Source organism: Balaenoptera borealis (genome assembly GCF_965194805.1).
Source record: "Balaenoptera borealis genome assembly, chromosome: 12".
NCBI classification, from domain to species: Eukaryota; Metazoa; Chordata; class Mammalia; order Artiodactyla; family Balaenopteridae; genus Balaenoptera; species Balaenoptera borealis.
Window position 1 is genome coordinate 42,707,794 of NC_138869.1, and position 27,441 is coordinate 42,735,234.

Below are 27,441 nucleotides of genomic sequence, written 5' to 3' on the forward strand. Positions count from 1 at the left end.
CTGGAGAGTTTTTATCATAAATGGGTGTTGAATTTTGTCAAAAGCTTTTTCTGCATCTATTGAGAATATCATATGGTTTTTCTTCTTCAATTTGTTAATATGGTGTATCCCATTGATTGATTTGCGTATATTGAAGAACCCTTGCATCCCTGGGATAAATCCCACTTGATCATGGTGTATGATCCTTTTAATGTGTTGTTGGATTCTGTTTGCTAGTATTTTGTTGAGGATTTTTGCATCTATACTCATCAGTGATATTGGTCTGTAATTTTCTTTTTTTGTAGTGTCTTTGTCTGGTTTTGGTATCAGGGTGATGGTGGCCTCGTAGAATGAGTTTGGGAGTGTTCCTTCCTCTGCAATTTTTTGGAAGAGTTTGAGAAGGATAGGTGTTAGCTCTTCTCTAAATGTTTGATAGAATTCACCTGTGAAGCCATCTGGTCCTGGACTTTTGTTTGTTGGAAGATTTTTAATCACAGTTTCAATTTCATTACTTGTGATTGGTCTGTTCATATTTTCTATTTCTTCCTGGTTCAGTCTTGGAAGGTTATACCTTTCTAAGAATTTGTCCATTTCTTCCAGGTTGTCCATTTTATTGGCATAGAGTTGCTTGTAGTAGTCTCTTAGGATGCTTTGTATTTCTGTGGTGTCTGTTGTAACTTCTCCTTTTTCATTTTTAATTTTATTGACTTGAGTCCTCTCCCTCTTTTTCTTGATGAGTCTGGCTAATGGTTTATCAATTTTGTTTATCTTCTCAAAGAACCAGCTTTTAGTTTTATTGATCTTTGCTATTGTTTTCTTTCTTTCTATTTCATTTATTTCTGCTCTGATCTTTATGATTTCTTTCCTTCTACTAACTTTGGGTTTTGTTTGTTCTTCTTTCTGTAGTTCCTTTAGGTGTAAGGTTAGATTGTTTATTTGAGATTTTTCTTGTTTCTTGAGGTAGGCTTGTATTGCTATAAACTTCCCTCTTAGAACTGCTTTTGCTGCATCCCATAGGTTTTGGATCATCGTGTTTTCATTGTAATTTGTGCCTAGGTATTTTTTTATTTCCTCTTTGATTTCTTCAGTGATCTCTTGGTTATTTAGTAATGTATTGTTTAGCCTCCATGTGTTTGTGTTTTTTATATTTTTTCCCCTGTAACTGATTTCTAATCTCGTAGCGTTGTGGTCAGAAAAGATGCTTGATGTGATTTCAATTTTCTTAAATTTACCAAGGCTTGACTTGTGACCCAAGATGTGATCTATCCTGGAGAATGTTCCATGTGCACTTGAGAAGAAAGTGTAATCTGCTGTTTTGGGATGGAATGTCCTATGAATATCAATTAAATCTATCTGGTCTATTGTGTCATTTAAAGCTTGTGTTTCCTTATTAATTTTCTGTCTGGATGATCTGTCCATTCGTGTAAGTGAGGTGTTAAAGTCCCCCACTATTATTGTGTTAATGTCGATTTTGTCTTTCATAGCTGTTAGCAGTTGCCTTATGTACTGAAGTGCTCCTATGTTGGGTGCATATATATTTATAATTGTTATATCTTCTGTTTGGATTGACCCCTTGATCATTATGTAGTGTCCTTCCTTGTCTCTTGAAACATTCTTTATTTTTAAGTCTATTTTATCTGATAAGAGTATTGCTACTCCAGCTCTCTTTTGATTTCCATTTGCATGGAATATCTTTTTCCATCCCCTTGCTTTCAGTCTGTATGTGTCCCTAGGTCTGAAGTGGGTCTCTTGCAGACAGCATATATATGGGTCTTGTTTTTGTATCCATTTAGGAAGCCTGTGTCTTTTGGTTGGAGCATTTAATCCATTCACGTTTAAGGTAATTATTGATATGTATGTTCCTATTACCATTTTCTTAGTTGTTTTGGGTTTGTTTTTGTAGGTCCTTTTCTTCTCTTGTGTTTCCCACGTAGAGAAATTCCTTTAGCATTTGTTGTAGAGCTGGTTTGGTGGTGCTGAATTCTCTTAGTTTTTGCTTGTCTGTAAAGCTTTTGATTTCTCCATCGAATCTGAATGAGATCCTTGCCGGGCAGAGTGATCTTGGTTGTAGGTTCTTCCCTTTCATCACTTTAAGTATATCATGCCAGTCCCTTCTGGCTTGTAGAGTTTCTGCTGAGAAATCAGCTGTTAACCTTATGGGAGTTCCCTTGTATGTTATTGTCATTTTTCCCTTGCTGCTTTCAATAATTTTTCTTTGTCTTTAATTTTTGCCACTTTGATTACTATGTGTCTCGGCATGTTTCTCCTTGGGTTTATCCTGCCTGGGACTCTCTGAGCTTCCTGGACATGGGTTGCTATTTCCTTTCCCATGTTAGGGAAGTTTTCGACTGCAATCTCTTCAGATATTTTCTCGGGTCCTTTCTCTTTCTCTTCTCCTTCTGGGACCCCTATAATACGAATGTTGTTGCATTTAAGGTTGTTGCAGAGGTCTCTTAGGCTGTCTTCATTTCTTCTCATTCTTTTTTCTTTATTCTGTTCCACAACAGTGAATTCCACCATTTTGTCTTCCAGGTCACTTATCCGTTCTTCTGCCTCAGTTATTCTGCTATTGATTCCTTTTAGTGTATTTTTCATTTCAGTTATTGTATTGTTCATTTCTGTTTGTTTTTGTTCTTTAATTCTTCTAGGTGTTTGTTCTTTAATTCTTCTAGGTCTTTGTTAAACATTTCTTGCATCTTCTCGATCTTTGCCTCCATTCTTTTTCCAAGGTCCTGGATCATCTTCACTGTCATTATTCTGAATTCTTTTTCTGGAAGTTTGCCTATCTCCACTTCATTTAGTTGTTTTTCTGGGGTTTTATCTTGTTCCTTCATCTGGTACAAAGTCCTCTGCCTTTTCATTTTGTCTGTCTTTCTGTGAATGTGGTTTTCCTTCCACAGGCTGCAGAACTGTAGTTCTTCTTGCTTCTGCTGTCTGCCCTGTGGTGGATGAGGCTATCTAAGAGGCTTGTGCAAGCTTCCTGATGGGAGGGACTGGTGGTGGGTAGAGCTGGGTGTTGCTCTGCTGAGTAGAGCTCAGTAAAACTTTAATCTGCTTCTCTGCTGATGGGTGGGGCTGGGTTCCCTCCCTGTTGGTTGTTTGGCCTGAGGTGACCCAGCACTGGAGCCTACCTGGCTCTTTGGTGGGGCTAATGTCGGGCTCTGGGAGGGCTCATACCAAGGAGTACTTCCCAGAACTTCTGCTGCCAGTGTCCTTGTCCCCATGGTGAGCCACAGCCACCCCCTGCCTCTGCAGGAGACCCTCCAACACTAGCAGGTAGGTCTGGTTCAGTCTCCTATGGGGTCACTGCTCCTTCCCCTGGGTCCCGATGTGCACACTACTTTGTGTGTGCCCTCCAAGAGTGGAGTCTCTGTTTCCCCCAGTCCTGCCGAAGTCCTGCAATCAAATCCCTCTAGCCTTCAAAGTCTGATTCTCTAGGAATTCCTCCTCCTGTTGCCGGACCCCCAGGTCGGGAAGCCTGACGTGGGGCTCAGAACCTTCACTCCAGTGGGTGGACTCCTGTGGTATAAGTGTTTTCCCATTTTTGAGTCACCCACCCTGCAGTTATGGGATTTGATTTTATTGTGATCGCGCCCCTCGTACTGTCTCACTGCAGCTTCTCCTTTGTCTTTGGATGTGGGGTATCTTTTTTGGTGAGTTCCAGTGTCTTCCTGTCGATGATTGTTCAGCAGTTAGTTGTGATTCTGGTGCTCTCGCAAGAGGGAGTGAGTGCACGTCCTTCAACTCCACCATCTTGAACCAATCTGAGTGGATGGTGTTTAAGGCCATGTGCCTGGATGTGAGGCGGAAGGTGGACAGAGGATGGCAGCAGTCAGGACTGAGCCCTGGAACACTCCACTGGGTGGAGGTAGGGAAGATGAAGCAGAACCAGCAGAGGAACTGAGCAGGAGCAGCCAGAGAGGTGGGAGGAAGCTGAGAGAGTGTGGGCACTTAGGAGCCAAGGGGAGCAAGCATCAAATGCTGCCGAGGAGGTGAGAGTAGAGAATAAACTGCAGTTTGCAGGTCTCTGAGGACCCCAACGAGGGCATTTTTATGGAGAGAGGGACAAGCTCAACTATAGTGGGTAGAAAAGAGAGTGAGAGGTGAAGAACTGGAGAGGGCATGTGTAGACAACCTTTTAAACACTGCCATATAATGTAAATAAAGTGAACAGACAACTCTCAAAGGTACAGCACTATAAATGTTAAAATCTGTAGACACCTGTACAACTGTCACCCAGATCAAGATATAGAATATCACCAGCCACTCCAGGAGGCCACTTTTTGTCCCCTCCAGTTGATATCCCCAAAAGTAACCACAATTTTTATTTCTATCACCAAGGATACCTTTTGTTTGTTGAATGTACACAGGTTTTGAGAGATTTTGTTGATGGTTGGGCTCAGGTTTTATAGGCAGATAATGTTCTTTTTTTTTCTTTTTTTTTTTTTGGCTGTGTTGGGTCTTCATTGCTGCGGTGAGCGGGGGCTACTCTTTGTTGCAGTGCACAGGCTTTGCGGTGGCTTCTCTTGTTGTGGAGCACGGGCTCTAGGCGCGCGGGCTTCAGTAGTTGTGGCATGCAGGCTCAGTAGTTGTGGCTCATGGGCTCTAGAGCGCAGGCTCAGTAGTTGTGGTGCACGGGCTTAGTTGCTCCGTGGCATGTGGGATCTTCCCAGACCAGGGATCGAACCTGTGTCCCCTGCATTGGCAGGTGGATTCTTAACCGCTGAACGACCAGGGAAGTCCCTAGGCAGATAATGTTCTAATGGGAGTGGGCAGCTGGAGGTCAGACTCTGTGGGGTAGCAGGTCATGGGCCCAGTTTTCCTGGGTTCTGTGCTTGCTCTGTCTCCAAGAACTGCATGACCAAGACTTCCTTGAGCCTCAGTTTCCCTATCTGAAGCTTGATTCTTCTCCCCTCACATCTCCTTTGAATTCTAGTAATAAATAGGGGAATTCATTGGGAGCAGTGGAAAAAATGGAGTTTTCCAGGCCTCTTGATGACTGTAGAGTCTAGAGCTCAGTCACCAGGGCTGGGCAGGGCTAGAATCTTGGAGGCCCAGCTTTGTTTGAGCAACTGACCTGGCAACGGGGTGGGCCTGACAATCACTTCTGGTTTTCTGTAGTCTCCTCTGCTGTCTGTATCTTCAGGCCACTATGGTGCTGCTCAGGCCCCTGGTGCTTCTTCTTGCTCTGGTTGTCTCTGGTGAGGAGCTGGCGGGTGGGGGAACTCCAGTTCTCACCCCCTGACTCCACAGTGGAGTCCTGATCCCTCTCAGATAAGCTACCATGGAGGACAGGGGCTGGGGGGAGCCAGGAAAGGGCAAAGATCTGTATCCCCGACCCTCATTCCTTATCTTGGCTGCTTCCTCGACCAAGTTCTCACTCCCAGTCTGTGAAATGAGCTGACCCATGGCTGGATGTGGGGGACAAGGAAGGACTTTGGCTGCTTGTCTCCAGGATGTGGCCAGGCCCTAAGGCAGAAAGGAGGGACTCTGATTGTGTATATGGTTCCATGAGAATGGGGGCCTCCAGCCTGAATCGTCTCTTCCTCACAGACCTCCACTGCCTGCCCTGGTTCATAAATGTCTCTGAGAGCCAGGGACCTGGCACCATCCTTCAGTCTTTCTCCTTCAACTGCTCTTCACACACACCCACCCTGGAGTTGCTCCATGTGCAGCCACCCACCACCTTCTTCAACCCACCTAGCCTAACTAGATGGCAGGGGATCTATGTGGGCAAGGTAGGGTCATGGGCACAACTGGGGACCATGGGGGAACAAGGACAGGCCCTAAATTCACAAAGCCAGAGGTGGCATAGGGGTATGGAGATCCTAGGCCCCACATGGCACTGCCCACCTGCCACAGATGACCTTGAGCAGCTCGGCCCGGCTGGATGCCCTGACAGTGAACCACTATGAGCTGCAGCTGCGGTTCACATGTGGCAACCATGTGATGGAGGGACCACTCTCTGTGGATGTGCAGCGGGACCCTGGTCGTATCCAGTGTGCTGGTCGATTTGCCAGCCCAGGTGAGGCCAGGGACAGCAGACAGGGGGTGTGGGCAGGCATAACCTGAACAGAACCCCCAATGACCTCCCCTCTGGCCAGCTGGGGAAATCATTCAGGTGCCAGAAACTGTCACACCTGGGACCCGGCTGTACACTCTGCTGCTCCCAGGCCAGGGAGCCCAGGTGAGCCCTGCACATGGGCAGTGGTGGTGGTGGGGGGTAGGATGGAGGGTCGGGGGGAGATGGAGAGACCAAGCCCAGCCCCTGTCTGGCCAAGCATAGCCTGCAGAAGGATTCTTTAGTCTACAGCTGAGCCTCAGCAATGATGCATATTCTTGGAGAGAGCCACTGAGGGCTGCCCACCCCCCAATGACTATGGTTGTTCCCATAGGGACATCTCAGGGGCTGAGTTCTTCTTTAAAGTTCTTCTGTGTGTTCTGAATTCTCCATGAAATTTCTGTATAATTTTTGCAATCCCCAAAAGAAATCTAGTTTAAAAACGAAATAATTAGTTTAAAAGCAGAGAGGATTGAGGATCAGGGCTGGGGGGAGCCCAGGCTAGAGTGGCAGGGGCAGGGTATGGGAGAGTTGAGAGTGGGCAGGTACCTGCTGGGTTGTTGGGGGACTTTGACAGGGATGTTTGGGGCACGGAGGGTTGGGGAAGGGGCCTCCAGCATCTTTGTCCTGTCAGATGAGCATCACCAGTGCCCAGGATCCGCCATACTTCCCTGGACCTTTCTCTATCAATGGGCAGGGTTGGCTGCAGGCGCCATCCCAGGGCCTCAAAGGCCAGGCTCAAAAGGTGAGCATGACTTGGGACCTGGAGATATCCGTGAATTGGGCATAAAATGGGCAGAGCCACTACCTCCTGGAGGTTTGTTTGTTCCTGACCTCCTGAATCATGCTGCCTTTTCCAGACATAGCCCACACCTGTACCTGCTGCCCCATGCTGGCTGTACTCCCACCTTGGCCTGATTCTGTGCTGGGCTCTGGAGTTCTAGAAAGAAGAGGGATCCCTGGCTCCAGGAGCCCATGGTGCCCCTTACAGAAAGGAGAAAGTTCTGAGAAGTCACACAGGAAGTGAAAGCTCTGGGTACAGTGCCTAGTGTAGTCTGGAGGAGGTTAGAGAAGTTCCTTCTTTAAAACTTCCATGTCTTAGTGACTGACTCTTAGCAACTCTAAGATGATAATTCACATTGTGAATGATTCAGATATTACTCTTTTGAGGGCTGTATGCATCCTAAGAGAAGGACTTATGACCCAGAAGAGTGAGACACAAAGGAATATCTGTCAACAGAGTGACAGGTCATAGGGAGGAGTGAGTGTCGGGGTTCCTTGTGGAGGTCCTGAGGTGGCGCTGCCTATTTGAAGGGACGACTGGGCACAGATATACAGGTAGACACACACCGTGGTTCCCTTCTTGTTTTGTGTGCACCGCAGGTCTTCCAGCTTCAGATCCTGGTGACCTTTGGACAAGGCCGAAGCTGCTGTGGGATGCTGACAGTGAAAGTTTTGCCTGCTCCCTCCAGCCAGGTCTCCTTCCTGTAAGGCTCCCCTACCCTGGGAACAGTGGGGAAGGCAGGACCTAGCCCCAGGGAATTAGGAGTAGGGTTAAGGTGTGGGGCTGCTGGAGCATCCCCAGCTGGCTACCACGGAAGACCCAGGGGAGGGGTCCGCAGACCCCGCCAGGGTGGCGGGAGAAAGTAGGAGCCAGTGCCCCCATTTTGGTCCAGGCAGCAAGCCCAGAATATCACCATCCCGGAGAACCTGGTCCCCGGAAGTAAGGTGGTTCAGGTCCAGGCCCGGGGCTTCAATGTGCGCTACGAAATCCTCTCCCCAGTGCCCTGCCGGCTCTTCTCCATCGGACGCGGTGAGGGGCATGGAGGGCGGGTAAGGGGATGCCTCTGCGGCTGGTCTAGAAGCGACCCGCACTACCTCCTCGCTCTCTTGAGAAACGAGCCTGGTGCCGAGGCAGAAACCGGGGCGAGGTCGCGTTTGGGGGCCCGAAGTTAGAAGCGAGCCTTGGAGGAGGTGGCCAAGTGGTCAGTCTCTGCGCCCTCCCCCGCCGGCGGATCCGTGGGAGGGTGGGAACTGGACTGAGCTGGGGGCGGGGCCGAACTCTGCGTCCCCCGCCCTCCCAACCCGCCTAGTCGACGGAGTGGTCCGGACAACCTCGTCCCTGGAGCTGGCGCAAGCCCCAGACGCCGCGGTCACTAGGCTGCGGGTGAAGGCCTTTGAGCGGCTCCGGCCGTGGGCCAGCGCCGAGCTTGATTTCAGGGTGGACGTGCAGTCGGTCAACCGCTGGCCCCCGCGCTGCACACCAGCGCTGCTGGTGTGAGTATATGGGAGCCTTACCTTGGCTATTGGGTAGAGCCATGGTTCGCCGCCCAGCCCCAGCTCCCGCCCTGCCGCCCTGCCCTCTGCTCCCAGGACTCAAATCCCCGAGACCACGCCTGTGGGCACCGTGCTGAATACCTTCACTTGCACTGACCCGGACTCTCCTGGCTCCACCCTGGACTACCAGCTGCTGTTCCACAGCCCTGCTGGCGCAGCCAGCCTCTGCCTTCAAGACAGAGTCCTGGAGGTGCCCAGTCCCCGACCCCAGACCCATGTGCAGAGTGCTTGGACGGGAAGGGGGGTGGGCCAATGGTCTGCGGGAGCCGAGACCATGAGGGTGAAGGAGATGGTGGTGGAGCCAACCTGCTTCACAGTCTGGAAAACGGAGGGTCAGGGTAGGCTATCTGTGAGTAACCTGGCCTGAGGCAGCCCAGCGTGGCTCAAGGCTCTCCCAGGCCTTGGCTGGGCATCACCCTCTGGCCCCTCTGGCTAGGTGAATGCCACACTGGACTGTGACACTCCTGGCGCCTGCTTTCATCATGCAGCTTCCATCCTGGTGCTTGATAGTGGTCAGCCTCTGATGACCAGTGAGTGACCATGCCCAGGCCTGGACATTCAGGACCGGGTTCTTCTATACCCTTCTTCCTATCCTCAGGATGAGGTCATCTCTCCTCCCTCGGAAACCAATAGGGCAGGGTTGTCTCCACCAAAGACCCCTGGCAGAGGCACATTTCTCCTCTCTGAGACTCCTTGGCAGGGGAGGGCTATTGCCCTTCCTCCTTCCAGAGCCTCTACCTCCTTAAGCTGCCAGGGCAGGGCTGGGCAACCCAGGCCAGCTCCCTGACTGCCAAATGGCTTCCAGCTGAGGTGCCAGTACTGGTGATGGTGACACCTGTCAACGAGTTCTCCCCAGCCTGTGTCCCACGCACATTCCGGGTTCGTGAGGATGCAGGGCCCCACGCTCTTCTGGGCTCTGTGGTGGGCAAGGACATGGATTACCCGCACGACAGCATTGAGTACTCCACCCCTGGCGGGTCTGCCACTTTTGCTGTGGACCGTCTCAGCGGTACTCCCACCCCAGGGCTGGGATGGAGGGGCGAAGCCAGAGTTGACTCTGCAAGCTGAGGCAGTGGCCACCCCTTCTAGGGGAGGTTCGCCTCCTGGGGCCTTTGGACTATGAGCTGCAGAAGTTGCACAGGCTCACTGTCCTGCTGACTGACCATAGCCAAGACCAGGACCCCACCTGCCACCGCTCAGGCTCTTGCACCATTACCATTGAGGTGGAGGTAATTGAGCCCCGAAGCCTTGGAAAGAATTGGAAAGAGTTCATATCTCCCTCTGGCCTTCTGCTTTTCCACTCTGCCTCAGGTTCCTCCGCTGGTTGGCTGGAGAGGGGTGGGGCCTCATTGTGGAAAGCTTTGGAACCTGTTGCCTGTTACCGAGGTTCTGGCTGTGGTGGGAGGAGGCTGAGGGGCTGGCCTGGGGGTTTGGGAGTGGGTGATCTGACTACCTGCCTGCAGGATGTGAACGACCATGCCCCCGAGTGTGAGCCCCCATTTCAGGAGCTCACCATCCACACTCACCTGGGCCGCAGCATGGAGGTGACCAGGGTGTCATGTCAGGTGCCCCAAGAGCCACAGCGCCTGGCTTTCTCCTACAGCATTGTGGGAGGTGAGGGCCAAGGGGACCACTGGGCTGTGGGGGAGAGGCAGGCCAGCAATGGTCCCCTTCTTCTGCCACTCTGTTTTCAGGGAATAGTCGGAGCCAATTCAGCCTGCAAGGAGCTGTCCTGGTGCACAACGACCTCATGTTGGGGCCCTCCTGGCCAGAGCAGCCCCATACTTATGAGCTATTGATCCGTGTGGCCGATGCAGGTCCCTCCACCCCCCACCTCAGCACCACAGCCACTGTCATTGTGCATCTAGTTCCCTGGAGGGCCAGCACAGTGGCCACCAGCACCCACAGAGCCACAGTGAGGGGGGTCCTCAGGCCCTTGGTGGGTGGGAAGAAAGGATCTTGGAGGATGCAGGGACCTAGTTTTCCAGGTGGAACAGTGGGGGAAGGCATTTCGGAGGGAACTGCTGAGTGCAAAGAGCCTGGCAATACAGAAGAGAAATCTGGGGTGTGGGGTGGCCCAGCCCTTGGAGGGTTTTGAAGGCTGGGTGATCAGGGCATTTTGGCAGGGCAGTGGTGAAGCTGTGGTCCCATTTCAGGTGACTTCAATGATGACACCCCTGCTTGTGACAGACACGGAGGCTTTCTGGCAGCCGGAGCCCTGGTTTGTGGTGGTGCTGACAGTGACCAGTGCGCTTCTCCTCTTGGCTCTGGGCCGGCTCCTCAGCAGGCTCCTGCAGGGGTAGGGTTGCTATCCCTGTACTGACTGCCTCCCCCCAGCCCACTAATGGATCGCATCTGTGATAGCTGGTTTTACCCAAGATTGCCCAAGTTGATGAGCAGACAAACTGATATTCAGGAGGACTGCCCTCCTTCCAGTGGTCATCAGGTTAGAGGCAGAGATACACTGGGAGAAAGTTGTCTCCATCGCTGGCAGAACCCAGTCTTGGAATGAGACGAGGCCCAGGGCTTTAGAATCTGAGTCTGTCATGCACTGGGCATTTACCCCTATTTCTGACCCCTGCCCTCCATTTGAAACCTGACCTTCCCCTAAGACTCTGAGTTTCTTGTGAGCACAGGACTGAACCCAGGGGTAGGTGGGAGTAACAATGTGGGCACTGCATACAGACATAGCCTATCCCCAATAAAAGGGGCAGATGAATGGTGCTGGTTTCTGGAGCCAGCAGGTCTTCTGCTCTCACTGCTTGGTCCCTCCTCCTGGCATTTTAGGTTGGCCCAGGTGCTACAGGCACCAAGTAAATCAACCCAGGCTCTACTGCTAAACAGGTAAGCCTCCTTTGCATACCTCTATGCCTGGAAGTCCATCTCTTAAACTCAGGCTGGGGCCCAGAGCCCTATCCTGTACTCCAGCTCCTACTTTGCCCCAGTATCCAGGGAACTGAGGGGTCCGTTGAGAGGTTCATGGAGGCACCGAGGATGGAGACACCCCAGGCACCCAGCAGTGTCATGAGCCTGGTATGTCAACCTACCATCCTGTGCAGTGGGCACTGAGGCTGCTTCAGAGTGCTCCCCTGCCAAGCCTGCCCCCTTTCCCATGGATGGCTGTCCCTGTGGGAGGGCCCATACCAGCAACATCAGCATGGAGGAGGCAGGTGGGCTCCTGACCCTTCTGGGGGCAGGCCTCCACCTGCTCCCCATGGGCAGGGTTCAACTCATTGCACCCTCTCATTCTTCACCTCAGCAGCATTTTGATGGCAGAGCACAGGACCCCCGTGAGTCCCGCTCTTTCCAAACCATCCTCTACTTGGGCCCACTTTCTTTCCATACCCCATTTCAATATCTCTGCCTCCCACCAGGCATCCACTATCTACTGTTTCCCTGAATGGGGTCTCTTCTCACCCCCACTCACCCCTCAGCCAGTGTTTGCCAATCACCTGGGGAACCTGATCTAGTTCCTGCCCATGGGGGAAAGGGGGGAAGGTGGTGAGGGAAGAGGCCCCCAAATGCTCCACTGTCACCATGAATTATAGCAGAGTAATCTGGCACTGGGCTTAGGGGAGCTGGTGTCCAGTTTTGGGGAACCATGGATGCTTCCTGTGCATTTGAGCCAGACCTCAAATGATGTGCTGAGAAAGGAGGGAGGGGACAAGCTGGATCAAGCAGAAGGGAGGGGGTCACACCAAGGGTCCTGGAATACCTTTCCCTGCCCTTAGGGGAGGGAGGCAGTTCTGCTGAAGCCAGCAGTACCCTCCCTCTCCCCTGACCATCTGAGCTCAGGTACAGGCAGAGATTACCTGTTCAACACGCACACAGGAGCCCGGCGCTGGCTCTGAGGCCAAGAAGCTGCATCGTATTTGTGGAATTTCTTCTTCACATGATTATGTGTTTTCAAGTTGATTCAATAATAAACAAAATTACAAACAGAAGAGTCCTAGCCTTGTAACCTACATGTGGGAGAAGCTCTGAGATCTGTGCTTCCTTGTTCTCACTTGGAGAATGCCCTGTCTTGTGGGAACATTGTGGGAGTAGTAAGGTTATTTTTCTTTTAAGAAGGCATTGTACAATGCTCTGACATGTAAGAAGCTGTTATCCTTGCCAGTGACTGAGGGGGACTGAGGGGGCCTCCAGTTGGCCTGTCCCCTCAGAGGACACCTGCTCTGGCAGATGGGAAGGGCCCAGGAGCTTCCTTTTCCCACTGAAAGGAGGGCATTGTTCGTTTGAGAGCCCCACCAACTTCCAGGGCAGTTTGCCGACTGTATGTGGAGGTTTTCTTGAAAAGGATCTGGAGCTTTTGCATTGAGGTGAGGGTTGGTGCAGACTTGAGCACCCTGTGGCATGGGTGGCCATGGAGGGATTGAGAGTAGCCCCCTTTTGAGCAGGTGTTCCCATTTCCTCCTGATCTGTTTCTTCTAGTTCCAGGGCCCTCTGTCCTCCCTGTGCTGAGCTGAGCTGCTGCACGTGGCGAGGTGGCCTACAGTAGCCTGCTGCACGGTGGGTTCTGTTGGGTGCAGTGCTAGCTCACTCCCCATACCCAGCCTGGCATCAGGTCTCAGGTTACTGCCAGCTCTCCCAGAGGACCTGCTGTCTTGGTGGAGGCTACCTTTACTGTGGTGTCCCCAAGTTCTCTCAATCTTCTCCCCTCTGTCAAGTCTGTGGACTTGAACCATCTTAGGGTACCAGAGGACCTCCCTTACTGAGCCAGTTATGGTACCCCAGGTGGAGGAAGAAGCTGAGTGCCTTCTGTGGGAAAAATATGTTTCACGGTGCTTCCAATAAAGTGAGGGTGTTAGAACTGGCCTCAGGGCCAGCAACTTGACAGCAGGCCCTTACTGGAAGGGGTTGCAGGTGGATTTTTCCTGAGCACTTTACCCTGCTCTAAGGGCTTATTAAATCCTCATCTCTAAGGAGCTTGATTGTTATCCTCATTCCACAGGTGGGGCAACCAAGCCTCAATAGTCACAAAACTAGCTAGTCCAGGCACTTGATGTGGGTCAGGCTGTGTGACTGCATCAGATGCCAAGCCCAGGGCTAGGTTCTCTGCATAGGGGGTAACAGTCTTCCCAAGACTCACAGTTGGCCTCGGGGGCAGATCATGACAATCCAGGGCAAAAGATGTTATAAGAACTCAAGACGAGATGCTCTAGGGTAGGAAAAAAGAATGCCCGCTGTGTGCCAGGGCTTGTGCTGGGGACTGAACTGGGGACTGAACTCCAGGCAGAAGGACAAACGTGGACAACAGACCAGGGACTGCTGGGGCAGCACAAAAGGCTGATGAAGGGCAAAGCTAGGGAAGCCGCTGGGAAGAGGGCATTATACACTGGAGCCAGTAAGAGGAGGAACGAAACCCGGTGCTTACATTTCCAGAGGTGGTGTAACCTTGGCCCGGCCTCCCCCTCTGAGCCTCAGTTTCCTCACTAGGGAGCGACAAGTCCTGCCTTCTAGGGTGAGTGATTAAAAAAAAAAAGGGATGTAGCACACAGCAGACATTCCCTAAGCATGCATGGGAGAAGACGCTGCCGGCTGCGCACGGGGGCCGCGCACGCAGAGATGCCAAGGGCGCTCCGGACTCGGAGTAGCCAGTGAAAGCTCTGCCGCCAGCAACCCCGGGAACGGCGCGCATGCGCCAACCCGTGCCGTCACAGTCACGTGCTGAGGCGTTCGGCACGGGCCACGAGAGGCAGGGTCTGACTGACAGGCTGGCCGACCTGTGAGCGGGAGGCACTCCCCTGGGCCTCGGGCAAAGAGGTTGTTGATTGGGGATATTTTGAGCCGGGGGCGGGTTCTTTGCCGTCCAGGTTACTATGACGCCCGGCCCCCGCCCCCTCGGCTGGCCGCCATCTTGTTGTTGATCCGTACCTAGTGGGCAGCGCCGGGAGGTGGTCCGAGCGGCCGGTGTGGGGCCGCTGCTGCGGGGCTCAGCCACCTGCACTGCCTGCCAGGGGGCGGGTCGAAACCTGGAGGCCCGGGGGGCCCAGCTCCCGTGGGGAGCCGTGGGCGCCCGCTGCCTGGGCCGGCCGGTGAGTGACAGAAGCCGGGCCGAAAGACCGGCCTGACGCCGCGGGGCGGGCGGCGGCGGGCGCGGGGTTGGAGCTGGCGCGCGCAGGGCAGGGGTATCGGCTGAGCATCGCTCGATCGTCCTGACGGGCCGCCCGTGGAGCCTCCTAGATGCTGCTGCCGAGGTCGGAGGACGGCCTCGGGGTGGAGGTCCGAGAGCCCCGCTCCCGAGGTGTAGCGGGAAACTAGTTACTGTGACTACAGCCCTGGGCTCCGCTGACCCGCAGCGCTGAAACGTGTCCAGTGCCAGCTTGATGCTCTCCGGGGTCTTGTGTTGTTCCCAGGTGAGAAATACACGTACCATTTTCTTAGATTTCGCTCCTGCGACTGACTTTCAGACTGCTTGAGACTAAGACTAGACGAAACAGTCGAAAGCCCCCGCGAACCAGGCAGGCCAGTGTGACGGCCCTGTGATTCTGACAGGGCGAAGGCCCTCTGCCTGGCGCCTGCCTTCTGTGCTCCTCGGAGCTCACCGTTTGCTTCTTCCTGAAGGGCCTGGTTAAATGTCCATGATGCCCGAATTTTATTTTGGGACATAATTTCTTTGGTTCTGGACCACCACTCTTTGGAGTTGTGGTAAGGCTCTTTTGGCTCTGGGAGAAAGTGAATATTATGGTGGTGAGTTGATTGATTTTATCTCCTAAAGAGATAATCTGGCAAGTGTAATCAGGAGACAAAGGAAATGTGGGAGTGTGTTAGAATCAGAAAAAGAAATGAAACTTCTTTTTGTCTCGTGAATGCCAAATTAACTTTTAATAGAGTAAATGTATCTTGCGCAATGAAAACAGACCGCCAGCCCCCGCTTCTTGTGAGGGTAGGAGGGTTAGAGACGCCGGGCAAGGTGTGCAGGTCTAGGAAGAGTTCTGAGTGCTCCAAAACACATTTCTCTTTCCCTGTGGTCCTTTGGCTTCTCAGCATAGGCTCCTGTATATGGTCTTACAGCAAGCCTCCCTGAGACGACTAAGAAGTCAAGCAGCAATACTTTGTGGGTTTGTGTCAGGATCTTGTCACCTCAGAACGTGTAATTTTGAAGGAAACTAGCTGTTTGGTCAGGAGATCTTTTTGGAGAAGATGCTGAAACCAGAGGCAGCTGGTGGCCTGTTGCTGTTTCCCTTACTTGTGAGAAGAGAGAGAAGTTGAGTGAGTAGTTTTTAGATATTTCATTACCCTCCCTTGGGCCATTTTTTGAACGTTGAATGAGTCTTGATTTTGGTGAGACTAGTTCCTTGGGCAGTTCTTTACAAGAAAGGAGGGAGATATGAAAATATTAGGAACTTCTCAAAATGGCCTCAATCTAACTTCCCCCCAACCCCCCCTCTGATTAACACTTCCTTTAGAAAGTTAAGGCTGCCACAGGGTTAAATTCTCGCTGTTTTCTTTTTCTTTCTTTTTTTTTTTAAAGATTTTTTTTTGATGTGGACCATTTTTAAAGTCTTTATTGAATTTGTTACAATATTGCTTCTGTTTTCTGTTTTGGTTTTTTGGCTGTGAGGCATGTGGGATCTTAGCTCCCCAACCTGGGATCGAACCCACACCCCCTGCATTGGGAGGCGAAGTCTTAACTACTGGACCGCCAGGGAAGTCCCCAGATTCTTGCTGTTTTCTATTAAAACAACCCTAAGTTAGGCTCTTAGACTATTTTGGGTATCTGACCTCTTTGAGATATAGAAAGAGACAGATCCACTCAGTCAACTTCACTACACTAATTTTTGCATGCAATTTTAGGGAGGTCAGGGGGTCCATTAAAGTCCATTCGTGGTCTAACCGTATGTTAGAACTGCTGCCCCAAGGAAATTATAGAATATCCAAGAACTTTATTGCCTTTGTTTAATGCTTTTACTGCCTCATGCATACTTATGAGTATTAGATGATGCTTGCTTGATTCAGTGTATGTTATTACTCAGAGATAGTTAATAGCAGTACTTCTGTGCTGGGCATTTTTAAGTGCAGATGAGTAGGAATGTTAGAGTAGTGGCCCTTCCATCTACTTTAACTTTGTATTTACATAATTCACCTGTAAATGTCAACACTTTTAACTATTATGAGCAACAGACATAATTCACAACTATGGAGATCCTACACTAAAGTCAAACTGCTGCAGACTTATGGGATGAGATCTGATGTCCTAATGTGGCATTTAAGGTGCTGCTGCCCAGCTGGCCCCAACCCAGCTCTTCAGGGTTTGTCCTAACCCCACTAACCAAATGGTTTGGTAAACATTCCATACATGATATTTCCTTACACAGATCCTTTTACCAGCCAATCCATTGGCTTTTGCCCCTCTTTGCCTTCAATGTCACTTCTCTTTTCTCCAGAGTCCAGCTCACGTCCCTCCTACCTCCTTTATGAAACACTCCCAAAACATTCCAGTTCTTGGGAATACTCCACTCCCTCTGAACTGCAGTAGTATCATTGCCCTTATTAAAAAAACAAACAAGCAAACAAAAAACACAGTATATACTCTTTGGAGAATAATTGTTTTCTCTGATTAGACCTAACCCCTTTCCTGTAGAGATTGTGTTTTTGTGTCTTCTTGTACCTGCATGTAGTAGATAAGGACTAAATGTTTACAAAAATGTGCTAAATTTGTCTGAGTTAGAACACCCTCTAATTAAATAGGGAAATGGAGGGAATGGGCAAATAGAAATGAGAATTTGGCCATGGATCTCCACCTCCTACCCTGCCTGGAGTGCTTGCACTCTAGCACCTTATGGAGGCCCATCCTCATTCTGCAAGAGGCAGCAGAACTTGCTCAAAGTGCATGACTGAAGCCTGAGAACAGAAAGCAATTCTGCATCTCAGAAGGGGCTCTGCGGCTCAACCCGCTTCCTGGCTAAGATGCCACTTTTGACTCTTGGAAAACATGTATTGGGTGAGCATAGCATTGAGATTCTTAGACTCTCTTCTTGGTTGGGTCTTCTCACTGCCACCTTGGGCTTCTGTAAACATGTCAGTAGTATTTGCTGCTTGTCCTCCTCCCAGTGCTGCCCTGAGACTATAAGGAGCAGTGATGGGTAGAGCTGGGGAAAGGCTGCACAGTGCACCCTGTCTCCGGCTTGGAGCAGAGGGGCATTTTGTATGTTTGTGCCAGTGGATCTGTGCTTTTGCCCTGATTTTAAATCAGATTCATTTCTCTTCCTATACTACAGCAGGATTTGAGCAATGAATTCTGAGTGTAAAAACCCAAGACATTTTGGTTCTTTTACAAAAGGTGATAGATTGAGACTCTCATTCATGTTTGCTGCTATTATGGTTTGAAGCTGGGTTTATGTACGAGGTATTGCAAATGAGTTTTGATGGGAACATATGTTCACTTCAGTGCTGGATCCCTGTTAGAGACTTTATTTTGTTGAGTGCTAAGGAAATCTGATCATTTCTGTAAAAGTTTTATTTGTGGGTGGGGATTTAGCCCATTTATTCCTGTCCCCTCATTTTCCAGAAGGTGAACAGGCTAGGGAAGCAGGTCTAGAATTGGACTCTTTTCAAGTCTAAATTTTGATGTCAGGGAATAAGAGAATCTTGAAGTCCATAAAAATCTGAGTGTATTATGATTGAATGAACACTTCTAAACAACTTACTCTGTAATCAAAAAGTTAGATAATGACAAGTGTTGGTGAGGATGTGGAGAAATCAGAATCCTTATACTCAGCTGGTGAGAATGATGCAGTCGCTTTGGAAAATGGTCTGGCAGTTCTTTAAATGGTTAACATAGAGTTAACAGCAATTCCATTCCTAGTTATCTACCCAAGAAAAATGAAAACATATGTATGTACACACAAAGACCTGTGTATGAATGTTTATAGCAGTATTATTCATAATAACCAAAGGGGGAAATGACCCAAATGTTTATCAGCCGATAATGGATAAATAAAATACGGTATATACATACAATGGAAAATCATTTAGCAATGAAAAGGAGTGAAGTACTAATATATACTTCAACATGGATGAACCTGGAAAACATTATGCAAAGTGAAAGAAGCCAGACACAAAAGATCACATATTATATGATTTCATTTATAGGATATGTCCAGAAGAGGCAAATCTATAGAGACAGGAGGTAGATCAGTGATTGCTTAGGGCTTGGGGGTAGATGAGAGGAGAGGTGATGAATATGTTCTAAAATTGTAGCGATGGTTGCACATATCTTTTATATACTAAAAACCATTGAATTGTACACTTTATTTTTTTATTTTATTTTATTTTTTGGCCTTGCCGTGTGGTATGCGGCATCTTAGTTCCTTGACTAGGGATCGAACCCATGCCCCCTGCAGTGGAAGCACGGAGTCCTAAACCACTGGACTGCCAGGGAATTCCTGTGAATTGTACACTTTAAATGGGTGACTTTTATGGTATGTGAATTATATCTCGAAGCTGTTGTAGGAAATAACTTATGTAAGTAATATATATTCACTAGTTTAAAAAAAGATAACATGAGTAACAAGAAGAAATAAAAATAAAGGACCATCCATAATTTTACTGTTACTGTTTTATTGTACAACCAGACTTTTTTTCTGTGTCTTATAAATTTTACAAAAATGAGATTATGCATTACATCCTGATTTGTACCTTTTTGCAGTCAGCAGTATATTATAAACGTCTGGGTTGGTAAACGATGCATTTACATCAGGGGCTAGCTGGCAGTAAATTAGGGAAGCAGGGTGTAAGGGCAGTGGTGAGTGGTGGGGACTTCGGTGAACTAGCAACCACAGGCCCTATTGAAAGGGTCACTGTTTCTTAGTTTTAGCCAGTTGTTGTTACCAGATCTTGTGATTTTTGTTTTTTTTTTAAAGGAAAACCAGAAATCTGGATTTTCATGTGTAATTTCCTGATTTTAAAGTTTGGCGATGAATTAAAATTTGAGCCACTCCAGTGATCAGAGAAAACCCTTTGCAGACCAGAAATGGTGAAAAATTTGAATTGCCTGGTGTACATTCCCAGCTGAGGTGGAACCAGGTGACACTCTGCCATCTTGTTTCAGCTGTAATACATATTTCCCTTGATTTCCAGTGAAAGAAGAGTGCTTTCAGATGGAAGTAGAGTGCTCCTATGAAACCTTTCATGAGCCAAACGGCGTAAAGTGAAGAAGCAATGACCTTAGGACACATCTTGCTAACGGATGCGCAGTTTAAATCAAGATAAAGCACAGATGCTCACAGATACAATTCAGAGCTGTAGCAGCTTGATGCTGAGATGCTGATTGTAGTTTCCGGGGAAGGAGCTTGGCAGTGCCACTCTCGCTGTTCTGGGTGCACACTGCTTCTATAATGACTCCCTGCAAAACAAATACCGAATGCTGTTTTTACTTTCTGCCTTTTCATTAAAGTGAAAAAGCTCTTTGGATTTCTTTTGGTTAGTGAAAGCAGGTACTAATGTAGGTCTTTCATAAAAGCAAAGTGGCGTAAAGTGACTTTTCGAAAAGTGGGGGATACTTGTATGGTAAACAGGTGTCCTTTTCATGGTCTATTTAGTGCCATGATTTTTCATATTTTTTTTTTTATTGGTAATTTTGCTGATTAAAATGCCTCCCAAGTATAGTGCTGGAGCGCTGTCTAATTTTCCTAAGCACAAGAAGGCTGTGAAGCGCCTTATAAAGAAAATACAGGGCTTCCCTGGTGGCGCAGTGGTTGGGAATCTGCCTGCCAATGCAGAGGACATGGGTTCGAGCCCTGGTCTGGGAAGATCCCACATGCCGCGGAGCAGCTGGGCCCGTGAGCCACAACTGCTGAGCCACAACTGCTGAGCCTGTGCGTCTGGAGCCTGTGCTCCGTAACAAGAGAGGCCGCGACAGTGAGAGGCCCGCACACTGCGATGAAGAGTGGCCCCCGCTCGCCGCAACTAGAGAAAGCCCTCGCACAGAAACGAAGACCCAGCACAGCCATAAATAAATAAATAAATAAATAGATAGATAGATAGATAGATAGATAGATAGATAGAAAATACATGTGTTAGATAAGTTTCATTCAGGGACACTGTTTCGGAAAAAGTTGAACAGTTCTTTGGACTCCGGGCCCAGTTTGGTTATTATTCATCCCTTGTAGTTCTCAGCTCTAAGCTTCATTTTCTGTTTTTTGCCAGATTTCCAGATGTACCCATGCTGAGTCAAAAACTAATGGATATTCCATTGAAGTGGGAAGTTGAAATAATCAGGAACTATTGCATGTAGACGCAAGCTTCTAGATTGAGGGGGGTCTCTTTGCTTTAGAACTTCAGTTACTTGTCATGTTTCTGGGTTTCTGTTAATTGACGCGGGCTAGGAGGCTTCTTGGTCATCCACAGGGTTCACAAAATTTATCCTTCATCTCTCTGTGGAGCCTGGCCTTGGTGATTTGTGCCTTTGTAAGTATCCACGCCCAGTTACCACAGTTGGCACTGCCTCTTTAGACTGTTGGTCATGTGGCAGGTATTTTGCTACCTAAGAAAAAAAAGTTACACGTGAATTAATTTTAATTCACATGCACCTTTTTTCTAAAGCTTGAGGCTTCCTTGTCTGATGATCTTCCATGTGTGGTATTTGAAAACTAGCACCAACCAGAGGGTCCTAGCTAAGTATTCTAGATTTTAATTTCTGGGAGCAGCAAGCAGTGCTTTTGGTGATAAGTATTCATCCCTTAAATCCCCCGTCCCATTAAAGTCATTTCCACACTGCATATTCATAGCTCTGTTTGGCATGCTGCATTCTGTTTCACCATTGACTTCTTGTGCTAGTGTTCAGTGACTAGTTTCTTTATAGCCAAGAACTTGATTATCAGCATCCTTTTTTAAAGCTTCTCAAATCCCTTAAAGAATAAATTGGATTTTTATGGAGTTGCTAAAATGATATTTTCTGGATAGAAGATAAGGTGGGTATTTAAGATGAATGAAATGTTCATGTGGGAGTTGGTTGAAATGAGAAAATTACTTTTTAAATGCTGCTTTAAGAGGGCCTTTTGTTAAAAATTTGAAGTGTCTATTTTATTTTCAGTTTACTGCATTTTTTTTTTTTTTAATTTGCTAGCACCGGGTCTTAGTTGCAGCACGTGTGCTACTTAGCTGCAGCTCACGGGCTCCTTAGTTGTGGCATGCGAACTCTTAGTTGCAGCATGCATGTGGGATCTAGTGCTCTGACCAGGGATCGAACCCGGACCCCGTGCATTGGGAGCGCGGAGTCTTAACCACTACACCACCAGGGAAGTCCCCAGTTTACTGTATTTTTTATAGTTTGTTGAGAGAGAGAACTAATATGCAGTATTCCTCTTGCTTGATTGGAATCTTTATTCCCTGGTCTTCTTGTTTTTCTTTTGAATAACTAAGTGGATAAGAGAAGGAACTTCTTTTTTAATAGACCTATGAGACAAGTAGTAGTACATTCACTTTACATTTGACGAAATGAAGTGAGAATGTTTAGGCCACACAGCCAGGGAGTATCAGTGCTCAGACAGTGCCCATGCCTTGTCATGATAAATAGGCTCTGCCTCAGTGTTCGTTTAAGTACACATTTTTTTTTCGCCCCTCAAATGATTGGATTTCCCTGTTAAATTTTTGTTTTCTTTTAAAGTAACTCTTATTAAAGCATAAAATATGTATAAAAGTGTACAAACAAAAAAAAAGTATAAAAGTATAAAAACACAAAAAGTATAAAAGTATAGAAACACAAAATTAGATGATTTTTTACACCTGTATATACCTAACAACCACCCAGATAAAAAATTATAACATTTGAATAATTTGGCTTTTGGGGGACTTCCCTGGTGGTCCAGTGGTTAAGACTCTGTGCTTTTACTGCAGGGGGCATGAGTTCGATCACTGGTTGGGGAACTAAGATCCCTCATGCCGCACAGCGTGGCCCCAAAAAACAAAACAAAACAAAAAAACAAAAGAGCAAAAACAAAACAAAAAAATTGGCTTTTAAAAAAATAGATTTGGGGGCTTCCCTGGTGGCACAGTGGTTAAGAATCCGCCTGCCAGTGCAGGGGACACGGGTTCGATTCCTGGTCCGGAAAGATCCCACATGCCGCGGAGCAAATGAGTCCGTGCGCCACAACTACTGAGCCTGCACTCTGGAGCCCACGAGCCACAACTACTGAGCCCGTGTGCCACAACTACTGAAGCCCGTGCGCCTAGAGCCCGTGCTCTGCAACAAGACAAGCCACCTCAATGAGAAGCCTGCGCACCGCAACCAAGAGTAGCCCCCGCTCGCTTCAACTAGAGAAAGCCTGTGCACAGCAACGAAGACCCAATGCAGCCAAAACTTAAATAAATAAATAAATAAATAAAAATTTTTTAAAAAGATAAAAAAATAGATTTTATTTTTTAGAGCAGTTTTAGGTTCATAGCATAATTGAATGGAGAGTTCCCATATACCCCTTGGCCCCACTCATACATATCAACATTCCACACCAGAGTGGTACATTTGTTACAGTTGATGAATGTACATTGACACATCATTATCACTCAAAGTCTGCAGTTTATGTACCTTCTATGGGTTTTTACAAATGTATAAGGACATATATCTACCATTATAGTATCATACAGAATAGTTCCACTGTCCTAAAAAAATCTCTTCTTCTATTCATCCCTTCCTCTCCCCCAGCCGCTGGCAACCACTAATCTTTTTTTTTTTTTTTTTTAATATTTTATTTATTTATTTGGCTGTGCTGGGTCTTAGTTGCTGCACACGAGATCTTCGTTGCGGCATGTGAACTCTTACTTGCGGCATGTAGGATCTAGTTCCCTGACCAGGGATTGAACCCGGGCTCCCTGCATTGGGAGCACAGAGACTTAGCCACTGGACCAGCAGGGAAGTCCCACTAATCTTTTTACTGTTCCTTTTCTAAAATGTCATGTAGTTGGAGTCATACAGTATATAGCCTTTTTAGATTGGCTTCTTTTACTTAGTAATGTACATTTAAGATTTCTCCATGTCTTTACAGGGCTTTGATAGCTCATTTCTTTTTAATGCTGAATAATCCATTGTGTGGGTGTACCACCATTTATTTATCCATTCACCAGTTGAAGGACATCTTGGTTACTTCTAAGTTGTGACAACTATGAGTAAAACTACTATATAATTTGTTTTTTATACAAAATAGATCTTGATGTTTGTGTTTTTTTAAAGTGAAATGCTTGTTCCTTCCCCCCCTCCCACCCCCCGCCTTGGCCGTGCTGCATGGCTTGTGGGATCTTAGTTCCTTAACCAGGGATCGAACCCTGACCCTCGGCAGTGAAAGCGTGGAGTCCTAACCACTGGACGGCCAGGGAATTCCCTCGCTTGCTCTTTTTAAAGAAGAGTAACATGCATTTCATATTTGTTGTGAGCTTAGACGAATGTTTAGATTCATATTATATTATAAAGTGGGCCAAATAAAGCTTTCCTTTTTCTACTTTAGCTTTCATCTGATTATCTTCTGTGTGCTTTAGTGTCCTCATCTTTTATTTTTTTTAATGACATATTTTTAAAAAATATTTATTTTATTTATTTATTTTCCTTATTTTTTTTTTGGCCGCGTTGGGTCTTCGCTGGGGCACACAGGATCTTTGTTGAGGCATGCGGGATCTTTTCGTTACGGTGCACGTCTGCTCAGGTTTCTCTCGAGTTGAGGCATGCGGGCTTCTCTCTAGTGGTGTGCAGGTTTTCCCTGTCGTTGAGGTGCGTGAGCTCAATAGTTGTGGCACGCGGGCTTAGTTGCCCGACCAGGGGTCGAACGTGCGTCCCCCGCATTGGAAGGTGGACTGTTTACCACTGGACCACCAGGGAAGTGCCTAGTTTCCTCATCTTTTTTTTTTTTTTTAAGAACTGAAAGCCATTCAAATGGCATTCTTTTTTTTTTTTTAATTATTTATTTATTTATTTTTATTTATTTATGGCTGTGTTGGGTCTTCGTTTCTGTGCGAGGGCTTTCTCTAGTTGTGGCAAGTGGGGGCCACTCTTTATCGCGGTGCGCGGGCCTCTTATTATCGCGGCCTCTCTTGTTGCGGAGCACAGGCTCCAGACGCGCAGGCTCAGTAGTTGTGGCACACGGGCTCAGTTGCTCCGCGGCATGTGGGATCCTCCCAGACCAGGGCTCGAACCCGTGTCCCCCCCATTGGCAGGCAGACTCTCAACCACTGTGCCACCAGGGAAGCCCAGTTTCCTCATCTTTTAAATGTGGACAACTTTTCCTTTCCTCCTCAACAGCTGTGCACCCTGGCCTGATACCTGGGAAATTTGGCTTTAGGTGGGTAAGCATTTTACTTGGGAAACTATAATCTGTGCTGTGAGCAAACCTTATTGCTGTATGTGGTCCTTATTGAAATACTGGCCCTGTGGGAGGGTGAAGGATCTTGGAGCTGTTTGTAAAACTTATTGATGGTAAAAATCCTTGTCTGAAGGTGATGAAAGCAAATCAAAACCAACTTTCCTTTAAGGACTTTATCTTTTCAAGTATAAGACTGTAGTTAGGGTCATACCCCATGAACAAAGCAGGTCGATTTTCTAGTCCTCGTACAACCTGAGATTAAGGTAAAATACTTTGTTAGAAAAAAGTTCAGATAATTGGTTCTGATATTCTTCATTTGACTGATAAGCCCTAAAAGCTATGCAGGGGACTTTGTTTCTCCTTTCGGCTCATCTTGGAGCCTTTTGATAACTGTACCCTTTGCTCCCTGTATCCAGTCTGACTGCTGGGTCTGCTGAAGACTATGTGAGTGGCTTTGGTACACTGACAGCGTTGCTTGGCTGTACTTTCTTCCCAAGTCAATTTTTTTGTTTTTATGTATTATTACTTTAGTTTTCCCTATTAAAAAATTCAAATTTTGGACTTCCCCGGTGGCGCAGTGGTTAAGAATCCACCTGCCAATGCAGGGGACATGGGTTTGGTCCCTGGTCTGGGAAGATATCACATGCCACAGTGCAGCTTAGCCCGTGCGCCACAACTAAGGAGCCTGCACTCTAGAGCCCGCATGCCGCAACTACTGAGCCCACGCACCGCAACTACTGAAGTCTGAGCGCCTAGAGCCCATGCTCCACAACTACTGAGCCCATGCACCACAACTACTGAAGCCCTCGCTCCTAGAGCCCGTGCTCCGCAACAAGAGAAGCCACCGCCATGAGAAGTCTGCGCACTGCAACGAGGAGTAGCCCCCACTCGCCGCAACTAGAGAGAGCCCGTGTGGAGCAATGAAGACCCAACACGGCCCCCCCCCAAAAAAAATTCAAATTTTGTCTTAACAGATGTTGTTAATGGAGCCCCACAGAGGCCTTGCATCTGAACTATAGCGTTATCTTGGTAGCTGAACTGATGATGCCAATATGGTTTCTCGTCTGCCAGGATAGAGAGTGGGGGAGGGTGGGAGACCTTATTTCTTTTGAGTTGGCTTATAAATTAGTTTTATAATGCAAATAGCAACTGCTACTGGATTTAGATGTTGTGTTTTTTTCTCTTACATATTACCTAAGGGTACAGTTTCAACCACACTTCTCAAAGTTTTCTCCTGACCATGGACATTGATGCTGGTTGTCAGCACTCAGAGTATTTCCTGGGAGATTTGAAACCCTCCAAGATTATATTATCACCCAAACATTGGAGCTATAATGTGAAGGTTTCCAGATACCATGATTTTTTCAGGTGGGATGGTTTCAGAGTCTTAGACATTATTGTAGAGTGTGGGGACTTTGGCAATGTTGTATTCAGTTTCTAGGTGATGTCTAAAGTTGTAGAGAGAATATGTGATATTCTTAAGGGCAAGCCTGGTTCTGAAACTTTTGGTGTCCCGACTATTTAGTTTCTCTTCCTCACATTCTGTGGCCTTCCCTGTAGTGTGAAAAAGGCACAGGCAACAGTAAATGTTGTCTCTAGTGTCTAAAAGGTTTGGGGTCCCCACATCATTTTGTTAAGGCAGTAAACTTTTTTTTTTTAATTTTTAAATAAATTTATTTATTTATTATTTTTGGCTGTGTTGGGTCTTCGTTGCTGCACGGGAGCTTTCTCTAGTTGCGGCGAGCAGGGGCTACTCTTCGTTGCAGTGCGCGGGCTTCTCATGGCGGTGGCTTCTCTTGTTGCGGAGCACAGGCTCTAGGCGCGTGGGCTTCAGTAGTTGTGGCTCGCAGGCTCTAGAGTGCAGGCTCAGTAGCTGTGGCACACGGGCTTAGTTGCTCCGCGGCACGGCACATGGGATCTTCCCGGACCAGGGATCGAACCTGTGTCCCCTGCATTGACAGGCGGATTCTTAACCACTGCACCCCCAGGGAAGCCCAATGCAGTAAACTTTCTGAGCAAATGAACCTCTCTGTGTACTTACTGCCTAGAGTACTAATCTCACTCAATCCTGTATGGAGTGGTGCCTGCCTCCCCAGACTAGATTGAAAAGATCCATCTTGGAGCTCTTCTTGGAACCAGGTGAGGAAGGTGAATGCTGGTATTTCAAGTATTAGTTGTGGAGCCTTACTTAGACAAGTCAGCTGATTTCTCTACTACTGTGTTTGTAATATTGGATTGACAGTACCTAATCTCTTTACCTTATGGTGTTGATCAGATAAAGGGGAAGCTTGTCAAATGGTTAACCTGTAACTTGTTTTATTTTTCTAATTTTATTTTTAAAAATTTATGTATTTGGCTGCATCGGGTCTTAGTTGCGGCATGCGGGATCTTTCATTGTGGTGCGTGGGCTCTCTAGTTGTGGCACGCGGGCTCAGTAGTTGCAGTGCACGGGCTTAGTTGCCCCGCGGCATGGGGGATCTTGGTTTCCTGACCAGGGATCGAACCCGCATCCCCTGCATTGGAAGGCGGATTCTTAACCACTGGACCAGCAGGGAAGTCCCTATCATACTCTTTCTTTTTTTTTTAATAGTTTTTTTGTTTGTTTGTTTGTTTAATATTTATTTATTTATTTATTTATTTATGGCTGTGTTGGGTCCTCGTTTCTGTGCGAGGGCTTTCTCCAGTTGTGGCAAGCGGGAGCCACTCTTCATCGCGGTGCACGGGCCTCTCACTATCGCGGCCTCTCTTGTTGCGGAGCACAGGCTCCAGACGCGC

General features: G+C 47.8%; 2 protein-coding genes and 1 pseudogene across 8 annotated transcripts in view; all 3 read left to right on the forward strand.

Annotated features, from left to right (window-relative positions):
* The first annotated feature begins 1,867 nt into the window (after nt 1-1,867).
* On the forward strand, nt 1,868-12,321 carry CDHR4 (cadherin related family member 4). Of its 4 annotated transcripts, XM_082348016.1 has the most exons (19): nt 1,868-5,180; nt 5,533-5,717; nt 5,842-6,004; nt 6,084-6,166; nt 6,675-6,785; nt 7,424-7,527; nt 7,717-7,853; nt 8,134-8,317; nt 8,414-8,567; nt 8,814-8,907; nt 9,183-9,386; nt 9,467-9,606; nt 9,841-9,991; nt 10,072-10,292; nt 10,534-10,676; nt 11,165-11,221; nt 11,323-11,410; nt 11,640-11,667; nt 12,173-12,321. In XM_082348016.1, exons 1-19 carry the CDS (start codon nt 5,132-5,134, stop codon nt 12,226-12,228), a joined length of 2,352 nt encoding a protein of 783 aa, XP_082204142.1. In that variant the 5' UTR covers nt 1,868-5,131; the 3' UTR covers nt 12,229-12,321. The 4 variants fall into 4 exon arrangements, with proteins under 4 accessions (XP_082204142.1, XP_082204141.1, XP_082204140.1 ...); XM_082348015.1 differs by having other exon boundaries at nt 11,637-12,321; XM_082348014.1 differs by having other exon boundaries at nt 1,868-5,717; nt 11,637-12,321.
* Nucleotides 12,322-14,272: 1,951 nt separating this feature from the next.
* The window catches only part of IP6K1 (inositol hexakisphosphate kinase 1), an 83,559-nt gene continuing 70,390 nt past the window's right edge, over nt 14,273-27,441 (forward strand). The window contains exon 1 of one of the 3 annotated variants that reach the window (XM_082348032.1): nt 14,273-14,412. The gene's annotated coding sequence lies outside the window, so the exon portion shown is untranslated. Of the gene's footprint in view, nt 14,413-14,595; nt 14,734-27,441 lie in introns of those variants that run through there. The other 2 variants (XM_082348035.1, XM_082348031.1) reach the window with 2 other exon arrangements.
* Nucleotides 20,380-27,441, forward strand: part of LOC309607348 (aminoacyl tRNA synthase complex-interacting multifunctional protein 2 pseudogene) — a 63,577-nt pseudogene continuing 56,515 nt past the window's right edge. Inside the window, exon 1 of the transcript XR_014249661.1 lies at nt 20,380-26,524. The product of XR_014249661.1 is annotated as an aminoacyl tRNA synthase complex-interacting multifunctional protein 2 pseudogene (transcript). The remainder of the gene's footprint in view (nt 26,525-27,441) is intronic.